The sequence below is a fragment of the Athene noctua genome, chromosome 5 (genome assembly GCF_965140245.1).
Source record: "Athene noctua chromosome 5, bAthNoc1.hap1.1, whole genome shotgun sequence".
NCBI lineage: Eukaryota > Metazoa > Chordata > Aves > Strigiformes > Strigidae > Athene > Athene noctua.
In genome coordinates this window covers 59,910,457-59,927,290 of record NC_134041.1, presented here as the reverse complement: position 1 = coordinate 59,927,290, position 16,834 = coordinate 59,910,457, and the positions used below count along the sequence as shown (strand labels likewise).

The following is a 16,834-nucleotide window of genomic DNA, read 5'->3' as shown; positions in this document are numbered from 1 at the left end:
GACCGGCCGAGGAGCGCCGCGAGTGCCGGGCCCGGCCCGGCCCGCCCTCAGCCCCTCACCCCTCAGCCTTCAGCCCCCAACCCTCAGCCGGCCGAGCCGCCCCCCGCGTGCACAGACCCTCCCCGCGCGCATGCGCCCGCCGCGCAGTGACGCCGTGACGTGCCCGGCGGAGCCCTCCCCAGCTCCGCCAATGGGAGGGCACGGAGGGGAAAGCCGCACCGCCCGTTGGCTGGCTCCGCCCTGGCTCCGCCCCCGCCCCGCCCCCGCCCCGCCCCCTGCCCGCCGCCGCCGAGAGGGCGGTGGGGGACCCGGATGAGGCAGCCTCGGGCGGCCGCGGCCGTTAAACGCCGGCCTGCGGGCGCGGCCCCCGCCATGGCGGCGGCGCGGTGAGGGCAGCGCGCTCGGGGCGCGGCGCTCTCCGCGGCGAGGATGCTGCTGGTCTATGTGATCCTGCTCTCGGCGCTGGCCGGCTGCTTCCTCACGCTCCTGCTCCAGCTCCTGCTCCTCTACAGGAAGAAGCCGGAGCCCCCTGGGGCGGCCGGAGCCTCCGACGGCCTCGTCTACGCCCGCGTCGCGGCTGACCACAGCCTCAGGGACTACCTCCAGGGCTCGGAGCCGGCCGGCAGCCAGGCGTCTCCGGAGCCGGCCCTCGGCCCGGTCCCAGCCTCAGCGCCGGCCGCCGCCGCCGCGGCTCCTGCCGCCGCCCCGGGCCCGGAGCCCAGCGCCAAGCAGCCGCAGCAGCCGCAGCAGCAGCAGCAGCAGCCAGAGCCCCCTCCGGCTCCCTCCTCCCGCGAGGAGACGTGCCACTTCCTCAATGCCATCTTCCTCTTCCTCTTCAGGGAGCTCAGGGACACGGCCCTGGTCAGGAACTGGGTCACCAAGAAGATCAAGGTTGAGTTTGAGGAGCTACTTCAGGCCAAGATGACAGGAAAGGTGTTGGAGGGGCTCAGCCTCAGGGACGTCTCTCTTGGTAACGTCCTGCCTGTCTTCAAGGCTGTCAAACTCATTCGGCCGGTGGTCTGCAATGAAGAGGGCTGCCCCGAGGAGCTGGGCTTTGAGGTAGACCTGGAGTACAACGGTGGCTTCCACTTGGCCATCGATGCCGACCTGGTGTTTGGCAAGTCGGCCTACCTCTTTGTCAAGATCTCGCGGGTGATGGGGAAGCTGAAGCTGGTCTTCACACGCCTGCCCTTCACACACTGGTCCTTCTCTTTTATGGATGACCCTGTGATACTCTTTGAAGTGAAGTCTCAGTTTGAAGGGAGGCCTATGCCTCAGCTCACTTCCATCATTGTGAACCAGTTTAAGAAAGTTATTAAGCGCAAGCACACCTTGCCCAATTATAAAATCAGGTAGGATGTCCTGTGTCCTCAATGTTTCTTTGGGTTGCGTGCTTTAGAATTGCTGTTTTGCTCTTACTAGGTAGAAAGAGATTTTTGTTGTCACCTTTACAGTAGAGGTACTTGTACATAGCTTGGCCGATACCAAAAGCTTTCCATGAAGGTTTGCATTGCTTTCCACCTATAATAGATGAAAAAGCCATTGCACGGTGAGGTGGTGACATGGCCTGAGCTACGTGTAACTCAACAGCAGAATTAGTAGGTATCAAAGATTTTTGGGATCCTGATATCCCTATGCCATGACTCTGTGGACAGCGTGTAGTTTTGGGCTGTTCTCCCAAGCTTCCGGCACTGGTGAGCAACCTGGGCAAGATTTGTGGCTTGTACTTACCTGTATATGCCAGGTGGTTGTTAGTTAATGTGAGAAAGGATAAAGTTCACTCTCTAGGGAGTGTTTTTGAGATCCTGTGATAGATGGTGTGTTCTTCCTTTTTGGCTTGCTGAATTTCTTTAGTAACTTTGGGGAAATCTAAAAGTTGATAACAGAAGTATAGCCGCTATTGTGGTTAGTAAAATGGGGGGACCTCTTGGGGTTTTTTTCTCTTTTTTGTAAGATAGTATGTTTTCCTTTATAAATGCGCAGGCTGCATTATACATTGAATATAATGAAATGTTCACTGGTATTTCTGTAGCAGAGGTGGCAAGTGGCATCTTTACCTTGATTCCACTGTCATTTCTGATTAAAAGATACTGAATGTCTTACCTCTGTTCAGGTGCCGTGTTCCCTTTCTGTCATGCGTCTTAGCACTCTTAGGATACCATGTTTCCCTTCTCTTTTGTTTATTTTTGTAGGTTGTGTTGTGGTTTCGGTAAGGATTTTTGTCTTGTTTACTGCATTCTTCTGCAATAAGTCTTTTCTCTGAAATTCTTCAGAGATGAGTAAATGAAAATGCCTGTTTGAATTTTGAAGTGTAATTAGCTCTGCAATGATGCAGTTTTTAAAACCTTTTCAGCCAGTTCTTCTGCAATCGAATTTTATAAGAGTTCTCACGAAAGCGGATGTGTAAAATAGCCAAGATTTGGAAAGCCCTGATAGGGCAATACGTAGTTTCGTTGAGTAACATGGTGGTTCTTTCAAATTTTGAGTTACTGAATCGCTCTCCAGAAGAGAGCAACCCCTGGGCAGCAGGGAAGCTGTCAAGAGCAAGTTTGATTCCATTCTCTTACTGTGTTAGAAAGAGACTGAAGCTGTTAACTGTGGTGAAGAGCCTGAAGAAGAGGCTGTGATAGCACAGTTGTGGTGCTGAGTGAGCACTCTTGGCATACCTAGAAAGAGTAAGTAGAGCAAGTGATCTTTACACTCTAGGCAAGTTTTTAGGGTGCCTGTGGAACCAGTAATGATGTGCTGCTCCCCTTCAGCAGAGAAAGACATCTTCATTTTTTCTGTGGGAGATACACCTGGGCAATAGGGTGCTTTCATCATTTAGTTAGAGGTAATGAATATTCCACATCTTTCTCAAACTGTCTGTGCCAGAAAGAGTGGATGAGGCATGTGTGAGCCACTGACATGTTAAAGGGACTGAAGGGGGAAATAAGGGAAGAAGCAGAGTGCAGTGCTTGGGGCAGAAATGAATAAAAGTGTGAGGATAGATGGTAACTGACATTGAGAACAATACAGGAAGCATAAATTATTATAGAACTAAGAATGAGATGTTATTTTAAAATGTTGTCTAAGTTATAAGGAGTTGGGAATTTATGAATACTTGAGAGGGAAATACAGTATCATAGCTGGTTTTCACACGAGATAGTAGACCGGTAGCACAGGGTGGCAAATGTTCAGTGAAACAGTGTCCAACCCTGTTTAAAGGTTGACCTTTAAATTTTATGCCATATTCTGAACATGTTATTCTGACCCCCAGTGTTGTGAAGGGGGAAGGCAGGACAATAAGCTTAATGTGCATTAATGGTGTTGTCTTAAGTAGGGAAGATTGCGTCATTGGTGTCCAAACTGTCTAGAACTTTGCCTTTAAAGCTTCAGGCGGGAGCACAGACCCCTGCATGGGAACCTTTAGCTATCCACAGTTCCCCAAGATTTTGTGGAATGCAGTCTGAAAACATGTGTTCTCCACCAGCATGTCTCAGGTGAGTTAGATCCCTAGACAGCAAAACTTTCTAACAGCTGACAATAACAATACATTCTTACATGGTGGCATAGCTGAGAACTAGAACATTATGGTTTAAATGGTATGGAAAACTGATTTGGAAAATCCAGCCCCTTGCTGATAAAATGCAAACCATGCTATTTTTAATAGAATTTTTAAGAATATTTAAATTGGTTCGGGGTTATGGTATGTTAATGTATTCCTTAGCAAAGAATGTATAGGAAGAAGTCAGGAGAGTTTCACAACTGCTTAATAACCTTTTCCCTTACCTAAAACTTAACAACTCATCTACAGGGAATGTGCTTATCCTATGGCCTATATGCCTTTTGTTTAAGTACATAGTATTTTCTTCCATGTGTATTTCAAAACCTTTTTGATGTCTCCCTACCCTTGCTTAAGTACCTTTGTAAATAAATCTTTCAGTAGCAGTAATTGCAACCTTGTAAACAAGAGCACTTGGAGCGCCAGGACTTCCCCTTTCAGCTGGTAAAGAGGGGCATTTTGTTACCCTGATAGCTTCCAGATTGAAGTCCACAGAGGAATTTTATCTTATTTCCAGAGTCTAAGTAGCATTAAAAATTAAAAAAAAAAAAAAGCCTTTGTCTTTGTCTTTTGTACTAGGCAACTTGTAGAGGTTATTACTTAGTAGTGAATGGGACAAGAAGAGAACTTTTGCCAAGAGTTGATTTTGAACATCCTATAACTAAGTTTGCGTAAAGCAGATTTCCCCCACCCCTTGTTATTTAATCGTATAATACTGCATTAAAAAAAGTCTTGTGTGTACACTCTGTTGCTACAGCCAAATTACTACACACATACTTTTGTATTCTTTCCAGTTATGTACAAAACTTTATGCAGCAAAGCAGTGATTACTAAGATCATCATCTTTTGTATCATCCATTGCTAGGAGTGACTTTGTGCAATGTGCGTGACTGTAGCTTGAAAGTCGAAGAAGGCATCTTGCATTCCTGATGCACACTTAAGTGTCTATGAGGGGAGGCAATGTAGACTAGTAAGTGCATTTTAAAGTTTGCCTAGCATTTTATGTATGATTTCCTCCATAAAAGCAATCGTCTAGAAATTGAAGAAGGAGAGATGTGCTCTATGTCTAAGCAAGTAAGTAGTAATTTGTGGTTTATTCTAATAGTGTGTAATCACTTTTCTTTGGCTCTTTAAGAAATGTGTTTGGCAAAACACCCTATTTTGAAGCTGCTCTGTCACTGAATGGCAATTGCTATCTCATATAGTAGAACTTGGCTAGATCTTTGGAAGCAAGGCTGCTGGTAAAATTCAGTGAATGTTAGGTTTTTATATTTTTTTTCAGTTGTCATTGATAAAGGATTTGTGCAATTCAGTTGATAGTAGCAAGAGATACTACTGGTTTATAGTTAGTTTTAATCTTAATGTATTTGTTGTTGCTTTGTAATAGAAATGCAAACAGCTTTTCTGAGAGCCTTGTGGTTTGTCAGAAGTTTTTTGTTCAGATGTGGGGAAGATCTAAAATGACTTTTTTTTTTTTTTCCCCTCAAATATACATGAGTTCTGCTGCACTCTTGAGAAACTAGATAACTGAGTCAAGATTTTTGTTTTTTATAACTAGCCCTTACCTCAGTAAGGTAAAGAAGAATTGTAGGTATCATTTATTTGGCCCTATGCTATAACTCTGTTTTGACTTGAATTTGCTGTTTAAACTATACCTTTTTTTTAAGTTCTAAGAGAAGTTGTCCCGTGCATGGAGCTTGAGCTTGGAAAGCCTTGACTTGCCCTTTGGTTGTTTGATGTCAACTATTGGTGTTCTGGAGGGCAGCCACCATCTGATCCACCAGCTGTGTGTTGCTGTCCCAAAATCTCTAATACTGGCACTCTCAGGAACCATATTCAGTCAATCTTGCCTGTCACCATAACTTAACGACACTGTATTTTTCATGTAGGTTTCTTTTACTAGAGCAGGATGGTAGATACTGATTATCAGCACAAAGTGGAGTGTATCTAGGGGCCTGAATCCAATTTTTTATTGTATACACTCAAGCAGTTCTTTAAAAGTAGTACTATAGACATTGTTCATGTTGGTTTTAACTTCCTGTGTTGTGTCCTTTTGATAGTAGGATAAAGTGGTTAACACTAAGCCATAGTTACTAGCATTGCCATAGCGTGTTTAGTATCTAGAGACACATAGTAAGGACTGTTTCAGGTCTCTTACCTCCCTGCTTGGTGTGCTGTTGCAGTGGTCATGGGTTCATCTCTGTTTGTTCTCTAATCAACTGTACTTTGCTCATTAACCTGTGATTAAGCTGCTTATTGGTGGCAACCTTGATATTCCCCTCCATCACATTAGATATATAGGTGCACTAATTATGCTGTGGTGTCAAGCCTGTAGTTTTGTTGTTTTGAACAGGTTTTGCTTTGTGTAGGTTTTGGAGAGCTTTGGGTTTTGGGTTTGACAACAAAAATACACTTTGCCATAACAAAGACACAAAGCCCTTTGTGTGTCTGTAAAGGATGAGAAGGAAGTATTTGCAGACTAGTCTCACTCCAGAAATTAATTTTCCAGTTTTTCTTAATCATTGATGTAAAAAAATCTGACAGCTGCTGTTTTTTTCTAAATTTAAGGTCTTGCAAGTTCATCCATTTAGATTCTAAGCAGATTAGGTATTACCTAAGCAGTGAGTCAGTTCTGTATATTTTAAGAACACTTGGTTTCTGTTTGCTACATTAAAAAAAGCTAATAGTTTGTATTGAAACTAGCCTGTTAGAGAAACTATATTCTTTCTTTTTTGTAATGCATGCTAGCACAGAGCGGAATAACTTTTTTTTCTTCAGAAGTGATCTCACAAAGGATTCCTTCTAACATTTCTATATCAGGTATTTAGATGACCTTCTGAGGTCCCTTCCAACATGAATTATCCTTGGAACCGATCATTTGCAATATTGTTAGTCATGTTAAATAGTTTTATGCTTTATTTGGAAGCTGGGGTGATATTGTATTTCTCTGGGAAGAACCATTAGACAAGCCTATTTTAATTTACCATTATAGAATGCAATTTGAGAATTACACAGCAGTTTCTTTTTTTTTTTTTTTTGGCAAAACTTAAGCTAAGAAGTAATGTAAGTAGCTATTGATTTAAAGCGTGTTTTATAATAGAAATGACTTCATAATATGGTAATAGAGCTATTGGGAAAAGTATAAAATTTAAAACAGTATATATTATTCATATGATGAGGTTATACTTGGAAATAATCATAGAGATTAGGTTTGTGAGCATGTCTTAACTTCAGAAATCAGCAGCCAGTAGAGATACCTGCTTTCTCTACAGCCTCTGCAAAGGGAGAGGACATGGCAAGTCTTTTCTTGAGTGGATTTCTACTGTAGTTGTGATATGAGTGTCTCTTACTAGTTAAATCTGTAAGGCACTCCTGTTTGACATTCTCATTCCTGTTGCTGCTGAAAGGAAATGGGAGGCTTTTTTTCTTAATGCCATGCCTATTCTAGGTGCAAAGATCTTCTAGTCTATAGAAGCATTAACCCCCCCCACCAGAATCTGAGTCCTTTTCTGCTCTATTACTGTAATACTTTCAGGTTTCCAGACTGTTCTGCAGAGGTAATGCTCTGAATGATGCCAGCACAAAGACTTGTTCTGCTAATGGCGAAGCAGTGATAATTGGAATCAGCAGATCTGTCTGCAGACAGTAGTTTCATGCTTGGAAGATTATGTTTGTAGTGCATGGACAAGTAGTTTTTCTTATTCATACAGAAGTTAGATAAATGGATCTCTAGGCACCCTGACAAAAGGAAATCCCAGAACTTTTAAGTATTTTCATTTCTTCAAGGGTGCTACAGGTGTAGAAGGAAGCATTTTGTAGTGTAGAGTTTTTTACTGGATGGTCGCTAAATACATGTTTCTTCAGATTAAATGAAAGTATGTGGTACAAAGTATGTATGTGAATCTCCTCATGTAGATACCAAGTTCAAAGCCTATTGGTTCTAGGGATTTTGAAATCTTTGAGTCTTCTTCCCCAGCTCCAGCAGTTCCCAGGCTTTCACACTCGAAAGATCTATTTCTGAAAGAATGCCAGTTTGAAACTCGTTCATAATAAAGTCAGATTTAATGAATGACCAGCTACATATTGGACATTTCCCTGGATACAGGTGGCATTCTTTTCAGGTTAAGTGAACCTTTTCATATGATTAGTCAACAAACACTATGTTTTCTTTTCTTACCTGTGAGGGTTAGGAACTAATATGGCACTGATTTGAGATGCATTAGTGAAGATGTCCAGTAGGGAGACCAGATGTATAATTGGGGACAAAAAAAGAAAATAAAAGATCTCAGTTGGAGGGAGAGATAAATGAAGACATACAAGAATAAATTTTGGCTGCAGATTGCAATCCAATAAACATTAAGGCTAATTAGTCTGACAGAAAAATAAAACCTCGTTCAACTTCTCTTTCTTGAAACAATATCTAAAATATTTGTTGTGCAATAATAATGAAAATTACCTTATTTAACACCTTTGCTGTTTTGTGTTTAAAAATTATTTGATCTTAGTCCTGCAGTGAACTTCTTTCACGTGGATCATGAATGAAGTCTCTGAAAAATCTGATCACAGATTTATTTGGTACTTCATGGTGTTTTGAATGCACTAGCATTGAGACTTGGCATTTTTGTTCATCTGAACTCTGATCTTGAACATTTAAGCTGATCTTCCTCAGTGAGAACAAATGCTTTTCTTTTTATTCAGCTGTCATAATTTGTATAGATTTAAGTTCTTTGAAATAAAATATGAAATAAGCAGTAGTACTTTTTTTTTTAGAGTTAACTTATTTCAAAGTAAATATAGGGCATATAGGAGTTAATCACATTACCAAACTGTAGGTATATAACAGATGTCCAAGCTGGCTCTGAGCCTGTCTTTTGGAGCAGGTAGGTGTGTTCAAGAGTTGAGTGATTCTGAATTGCCTTCTACAGGCTGTATTATGTTTTTTAGTTTCTGTGGATATAGATCGTGAGGCTTATGTTCCCTGTGGGTCACAAAAAACTGAACACTGGATTTTCCTTGGAGATTACTTCAAGGAACAGAAGGACAGAATTTGCCTGCAAAAATGGGTAGCTAATACAGCTCTCAATAGCTCATTTGATGTCAAAATGGGTGAGTCTCTTGCAGAACCTATTTTTTATATATTAAGCATACGAAATTGTTCATCTTTTAATTAGCAGATGATACTTGATCAGAAAACTCTTAAATAAGCAGCTTGGGTAAAGACAGTAGGTTTTAGTAATTGGTTTGGTAGAACACTTGTGATGTTCCAGTGATGGTGAAGCTTAGTCTCAGGCTGCTGATTTCACTATTGGAGCTAGTCCTTTCATGTTACTTGGTTTCTATGGGAAACTGCTTATTCTGCATTCCTGCAGAGATTGCCTGAAGTCACCTGATATACTCCTGTGCTTACAGTTCATGTTCACACTTGTCTGATTTAAAACTATTTCACCATTTAGTTTTTCTTGATATTAATGTCCTTTAGAGAGTAGTAAAGGACTTTAAAGCTTTTTCTAGGATTAATAAACTTTATTGTCTAAAATGAATGTGGAGAGAATTTTACATACCTATGTGGTTTGTTAATTTAATAGATAATTTGTGCCAACCAGTCTGTTAAAATCCATTAATGGCGGGACTACAAAAACCTCCGCATGATGATCTCAAACTGTGCTTTTGTCCGGAAGAAAGCAGTGATCCAATATTATAAATATTTGGAATAATTAGCTTTTTGAGCAGTTACCATTCTGCGTGACGAGTATCAATATTTTATATAATTAAGAAAAATGCTCTGTTGAAAGTGTTTATTTTTATGTTTGAGGTTTGAAGAGGGCTTGTTCATAACAGTGGATAAATTCTAATTTTGGAAATGAGTGTGGAGGTCAGTTTGTGTGATTTGGGAGTCATTATTTTATAAACATTTGGCAGGTTAATTGTGTCATACTAAGTTGAACACAGTTTATAAATAATTTGAGTAGTTTCTGCTGCAGTCACTGAGTTTCTGGTTAAACTAAAGAATTTACTGCTGGAATGGTGTTCATCTTGGTTGAGAGACTCAAGTAAGATCCACACATTTTGGAAGCTTTTCCTGTTATTATTTACCTTCACTGTTTATCAAGTTGCAGTTGTTTCATAAGCCAATCAAATTTAGGTTAGAATTCAGACCTTCAGGCTGTTCGGTGATCCCAGTCAGCATGTCTAGTAAGTAAAAAAAAAAAAAAAAAATCCTCAATGAAGACTTCAGTTGACAGATACATTTGTGTTGCAAAGTTTCTTCAGTACAGTTAAAGTGCCTAACGAACAGTGAAATGGTTGTGTATGTGGTGTCATGGATGTGGGTGCTCTGAATTGATCAACCTGGCAAGTTGGGTATATGCTGTGTTGGGTTTGGTAGTTCAGACTTCTGCATCACACCTGCCCAAAGCCGTTTGGGTGCATTTGCTTCCCTAAGCACTCTTCCTTCTGGAAGAACTCTTACTCTTGTGGAGCCCTGCTTGGGCTAATAAGCCCTCTCAGGATTTGGGAGTGTTATCTCAGTTTACTGCAGGACCCAGGTAGAGGCCAGTGGCATTTTAGACCTGTCTGCAGCCATATATAGCTATTAAAACTGCTAAAGGAGATGCTAGGTGTAGCAGAGAAGAAAGAAGAAAAACTTTATTTTTTGTGAGATAAAGGTAGAATTTGTTTTCAACTCTGGCTTGGGCTCTAGCGAGCTACTTTGTTATTTTTTTCCCCACTAGCTGTTGTAATTCATTTTAGCTTTAAAACTACATGGGAACAATTTACCTTTATAACAATTCCCCTGTTAAGCTTGCAGCTACATTATAGTTCAGCAGAACGATCTGTGAGGAGCAGTGCACCCAGCACTCTGCTAGAACTGTTTTGTGTAAAGGAAAATGCAGGGTTTCTGTTACAGCCATATAGTTTTCATATTTTTGAATACTTACCAGATGTCATAAAAATCTGTCTGCAATAAAGAGTGTATTACAGAGATCAGCTGATGATAGAGTTAATCAGACTGTTCTACATTCTTAAAGACAGTAATTAATTGCCAGATATGACTAGCATAAAATTAAATTAGGATAATCATTTAGGAATACTTTTTTTTTTGGCCTATTTTGTGTTGCTTTAACTGTAAAACTTACAGGGACAATTTGAGATATAAATTTACAAAAATATTTCTTTTATTTGTCCAATATTTTAAAATTATGTGGATATGGGCTGCTCAGGGAGGTGGTGGAGTCCCCATCCCTGGAGGTGTTTGAGAGTTGAGTTGACTTAGCGCTGAGGGATCTGGTGTAGTTGGGAACTGTCACTGTTAGGTTAATGGTTGGACTGGATGATCTTCAAGGTCTTTTCCAATCTAGATGATTCTGTGATATCTGATGGACATCATAACACTTACACGCTTTGTTCCTGACTTTTAAAACTTAGTCTTAATGCTAAGCTTCAATATATTTTCCTGTATCAGTTTTGATGGCAACATAGTTATGAAAAATGTCCGTCCATAAGGAAATGTGTACAGAGACTACAATCTGCTTTTGTAATGGTATTAGGTATGACATTGTTTGCCAGTGTCATTGAAATGAAGATACTTACAGTAACTAATACCACATATGTAAAAGCTCTACATGAATCTAAAACCTTTGAAAAATATCTTGTCAAATATACTTTTTATATAGTATTTTAAATGTAGGCAATCATGTCATAAGAACTAAAATGGGCATGTAGTAAATGACTTAAACCATTATTCCTGTTTGCCTGAGCTAAAGTAGAAGAGTAGAAACTGAAGGTCATAGTGTTGTGATGACATGGCAGAAGGCTTCATACTGGTGTTTGCATCACTGCTTGGTCTGGCTTGGTGAATAATTCCTAAGTAATTAAAAAGTGGAAATGATGCAGTGTAACTCTGAAAACTTCAACAGTTTGTATTTTTATTTTTTTAAGAATAACTGTGCGTACTTGCTAACAAAACTTAATGCAATATGGTAGAACAAACAAAACAAATTCTAATGTTGCCAAGCAAAGAGCCCAATGGATTACAAGGGGAGGTGGGGTGGGAACAGCAATGTTAGGAAGTGGTATTGTTTTAAAACAATACTATAAAAGCTCAGATTTTTTTTTTTTTTTTTCTTTCTCCCCCCTGTTCCTCTGAAAGAAGGGCAAATTAGAGCAAATATCCAAATTCATTATGGGGATGGTGGAAGAAGATTATGTTAATTTGACCAGCTGCTTCTTTCAAATGTATTCACAAGTCCCAACTGTAATTTGCCATCAGTGATGCAGGATTTGGGAAGTGTAGGAATTCCTCCTGTTAATTAATCTCGTAAGCCCCTCCTGTATTTGATTGTTAACAGTGGTGCCATAGGTCATGTCCAGGCTTAGCTTCTGCGTTATTTGATCCTGCTTGTTTACAGTACGGGCCCATTAATAAAATGCTGTGACTCACAAATGGTGACACCTTTGCTTGGGGGACATTTGGCAAGTGTGTGCCACGGTGTGTGTCCCCATCCTCAGCAGCGCCCTCCCCACCACTGCGGTCTGAATAGCTGAGCTGTCTGTAAAACAGATCCTTACTTACGGCTGTTTGCGATTTTAAATGTTATCTCAGTTTTGCAAATAGTAGTACTAATCCTGAGCTAGACTGTCTCCACCACTTCAGAAAACTTTGAATTGAACCATCTTCTGTCTTGTCATAACTAGATAAAAGTAGATTGAGGAGAAGCTTCTGTAGTTTGAGCATCTTTAAAACTAGCTGGAGGAGGGAGGATAAACCTTGGAAAAATATGTCTAGAATTCAGAACAGATACAAATATTCTTTCGCTTTTGGTTTACAGCTGTTGGTGACTGTTTTCAGCAGGGAGATGGTCATTTTCTGTCTAAGCAGTCTAAGAGGATGTCTCATCTAATAGAATATCAACATTGTTTTCCTCTGACCAGGATTGCAGAGAGATTTGAGACCTCTTATAGGATAATGTATTGCTGAAGTGAGAAAAAGCTAGCATTTTGCTAGCATCAGTTACTGGAATGAATCTCTAATCCAGCTGGGTTAAGGTAGAGTTTTGGGGTGGCTTGGATTTAGTGGTTTGTTTTTTCCTTTTTTTTTTTTTTTTTTTTTTCCCCTGCTGCTGTTCTTGAATGCTTAGAAGCTGATTGCTGAACCACACCTGCCTCTCTTCCAGCTCTACATGAACAAGAGCATATTCTGCATTTTCTGTCCCATTTGGAGCAGAGCCACAATGATTCAGGCTTTCTGGTTAGACGGAAATTTTGTCTTCGTCCTGTCTGAGACTGAAATATAGCAGGATTTTGATCTCTTTCTCTTAATTTGAACCAACAGTTGGCTTCAGCTAGGTCACATACAATTTAAAAAAAAAAAAAAACCACACATGAAAACTCAAGAGATCAAACAGGCTCTGACTGCATTGAGTTAACCGAGCTATTTCAGTATTTATGGAATTTAGAATTTGGAAAACTAGTATTCTTGAAATTCAAAAAGGTCTGTGCGTGGTCAGATTGATTTTGTTTGTGCTGATAAGAAAGTAGTTTTGATAAGCCTGATTCGAGGTTTCCTTTTTTACCCATGGCTATTTCAATACAGGCAGCAATGGCAAATCTTAAGGGTATTTACAATTTCTGTCATATAAGCAGGAAAAAGAATTCCATCATTTTGGAAGAAGTTGCTTAACTACTTATTTACATTTGTTCTTTTATTTGTTCTTGTAGAATGTGTCTTGAAGTTTTAAAAGTGTTTGTCTTGAGTGTCTGATTTGAGATATGCCTCAGAGGTCAGATGTCAATGTAAGAAAGACAACTGTAGTTCAAGAATCTGGAAATGTGTGAAACATTTCTGAAGGAAAAAAAATTAATAACAAAATCCTTGCCTTTTTTTTGAGGTCTTGATTTAAAAAGTGACTGTTCATATCTTGAGAATGTAATGAGCCTCCTACATTCCTGTGGCAGAATATCCTGTAACACAGTGGGTGGAGTGCTAGAACTGATTTGCAGTTTTCCATAAAATTTCCTAGAAAATAAACCTACTCTCTTACTGCAGTGTTTTGGAGGTTGTTTGTAAGCCACATTTTCATGGGTATCAGTAAAGCTGAAATGAGTAGTTTTCTGTGCTGATTGAGAGTATAGTTTGAATTACTGAAGTCCCCCGAATATGAATAGTGACACAGTTCTGCAGCTTTGTTCCTCGTGAAATCAGTGGAAGCCAGAGAATTGCTTTTGCAAAATTTGCAGTGTCACTCTTGTACTTTTCGTTTTAAAGTCTTAGTAATTTTTTTCAAAATAAGGATAAGTTCTATTTTTGTATCTTCAATGTAAAGAATGATATAAGCATTATAATACTTAACCCTAACAAGGGTGAATGTTAGCAGATAAGTACTTCGAAAAAATCGTCTTAATGTGATCGTGCCTTTTTAGGAGAGGATTCTAATATTTTGGAATTTTTGTAGAATAAAACTTAATCTTCAGTTCCACACAGTGTAAGAATAGAGGACTTTCTTATGACTTAAAATATCTGATGTCAATCACTGGTTTGAAACTTATATACTTTACAAGCGCATGACTTGTATTTCTGTGAATTAGATAAAAAAGGCAATCTAAAAATGACTGAATTCTGTTCTGTAGTTGAAACTGAGTACTACGAAAACTGAAAATAAATTCAGTTATTCTTTCAAAAAAATTTTAGATACTAGAATCTTTAAATACAGTAGCCGTTATGAAAGTAAATTGATGCTTTACTAAACATCATCTGGCTTTAGATTTTAGTTTTTACTTAGAGTGGTAAACAAAATTCTAAGATTTGCAATGTATACAAAGTGAACTTAAGCTAAAGATAGTACAATTTTTAGCTGGTCGGCTCTTCCGAGATCTAAGCTCTTTTGCCTTGTTTATTAAGATGGAAATGTTCAGTTAATGTAACTTGATTAAGAAATTCATAAAACTGACAAAAGTTTAATCTTTATGGCAGCAGAATAGCACTGGAATTCATATAATACAAGTGATTACTGTGGTCTTAGACGGATAGCCAGTAATTTTTACACTGCTGTTTTAGATATCAAACTTCCTTTGTAAAACTGGAGAATAATTTAAAACTTTTCCCAGAATTTACCTAGAAGAGTGTTCTCACTTCTTAGCAAAAGCTCTACAAAATCCTAGCCTCTTCCTGCATTTACAAGTGAAGCTGTAAGTCTTTCTGCTTCTCCAAGTAGGAAATGGAGTACTGAGAGCTTTTGAAGTTTGTTCCTGTCTGTGTTCAGCTCTTAACTGTTTTTTTTTACCATGATTCTGGATATTTGTAACAGATGCAATGAACAGAAACACATAAGCGCATGGTTATCTTTGGCCAGATAAATTGATGGTTTTTTTCCCAGTTCTTAATTGATTTCCTCATGTAACTAAAAATATTGTGGTTAAGTAGATAGTGGTGGGATCAGTTAATTTAGGTAATAGGTTAATTAAGCTAAGTTAAAAAGACTTCTGTCCTTTTTTCTGTTAAATTTGGCTGAAGGACCACAAAAATAATCATCACAGAATAGTGAATACAAATTAATGGGAATATAGGTCAGATGTTTCTAAAACTAAACCACTGAATTACAATCTTGTTCCAAGTAGGTGAGTGAGTTCCCCACAGAACTGGCAACTGGAAGGAAGAATAGTGTTATTCAGGGGCTGAAAACACCCCAAATGAAGTGAACAAACTTGATTTGTCTGTTGTTTTGTTTTTGTTTTTTTTTTTTTTTTTTTTAATGTAATTTCGATCTAGACTGAGTGGGGTGGTGATGGGATGAGAGCACAGGAGCCACTGAATGGATTCTGTGAAATGTGGCATGAACCCAGTGTAGCTGCCCTTCGTATGAAGGAGATCCACTGACGGCGTGCAGTGTCTGGAAACATTTTTGCTGTGCTTTGTATGTGGAAGAGCTCAGTATTGCGCTATTTTAGAGTATAACTGTAATCCTGTATATTAATTGAGTAACTTTATCTTAATTATCTTTAAGTATAATCTTCTGACCTAATTCCTCACGTGAAATGACTTTTTTTTCTGCTGTTTGTATCTTGCGGGATTTGTTGAAAATCGCTTTTGCTACTCAACAGCTTCTTTTAAATAGCATTTTTACAGGCTTTTTTTCACTTGCTGAAGTTTCATGTGAAGTTTGGTATTACTCTTCATTTTTATATTGTTAAAAACCAGCATTATAACAATATTTTTCTTAACAGTGTGCTATTTGAATTTTAGATTTCTGGATAAGTAAGATGATAAATTTGTGGAGGGAGGCTGATAATTTAAAAGCAAATTGAAAACACACTATAAGCATCTAATATAAGGCATTTTCAAAGACTTTTTTTTAATAGCATGCTATTCCAAGCAGGGTTTTGGGGCAGGGGTGTAAGGTGTCTGTTTTATTATGTCGCTACGATGTGCCTTTTTTGGGTCTCTGGAAAAGATGAAAGGTTTACAAAAGCTTAATGTATATGGTTTAAAGACAGTAAAATCTCTCTCCCATAAAATCTACCCTACTTCTGATAGTTGTTTAGTATCACTTCACAAGTTTTGAACTGAAAAGGAGGCTTTCGAATGTATGGATTGAGTTGGTGTAATCCTGCTTTGTAAGTCAAGGATTTGTGACCTGAGCACGAATTTTGCCTTTTGACCTTGCTGAATAAGGAGATGGCAGCATAAGACCACACTTGAAAAGGGTCTTAATATAGATGCAATAAAAACCTGCCACGGAGAACCTGGTAACAGCTCAACAGAGTTTAGAAATGTACTATATTTCTTACAACTACCTTTTGGTAATATTTTTTTTCAACTATTGTACCATCAGGAGCAACTGCTAGATTTCCCCACACCATTGTCATGGCTTAAAATCTTTTTCTTTAGCTGCAGCAGTGAATGGACCGATTACAAACCATTTGTTTTGGGCTTGTTCTCTGATGATGGAGGTCCACTAACTTTTTGGTTACCAGTTTAAGGTAAGAAAGGGAGCTGAGAACATTGGATGAGTGTTTAAAGATCTAGAGAGCCAAATAGAAACAGCTTTTTTTCTTGTTCTGTTTGCAAAGTGACACCCTTGAATTCACAAGAGCACTTTACCAAAGCTGACCAGATCCTGTGATGGCTGTTGTGATGAGGGCAGAGACCAGCTGAGATTAACTGAAGCATTTAGTTTGCTGTCAAGGTTTCTTTATAGACTTTTTGAATAGAGGCTTACTGGCAGGCTACACCATCTTTTTTCTTTCTTCATTAGTGTGGTGAATTTCTCTAGGGCATTTATTGGTGGATTTTTG

General features: G+C 39.1%; 1 protein-coding gene across 2 annotated transcripts in view; it reads left to right on the top strand.

Moving 5' to 3' along the window:
• Positions 1 to 303: 303 nt before the first annotated feature.
• Positions 304 to 16,834, top strand: part of PDZD8 (PDZ domain containing 8) — a 62,081-nt gene continuing 45,550 nt past the window's right edge. The window contains exons 1-2 of one of the 2 annotated variants that reach the window (XM_074907818.1): positions 304 to 675; positions 769 to 1,352. In XM_074907818.1, the coding sequence (XP_074763919.1) occupies positions 430 to 675; positions 769 to 1,352 (830 nt within the window). In that variant the 5' untranslated portion in view covers positions 304 to 429. Of the gene's footprint in view, positions 1,353 to 16,834 lie in introns of both variants that reach the window. The other variant, XM_074907817.1, reaches the window with a different exon arrangement.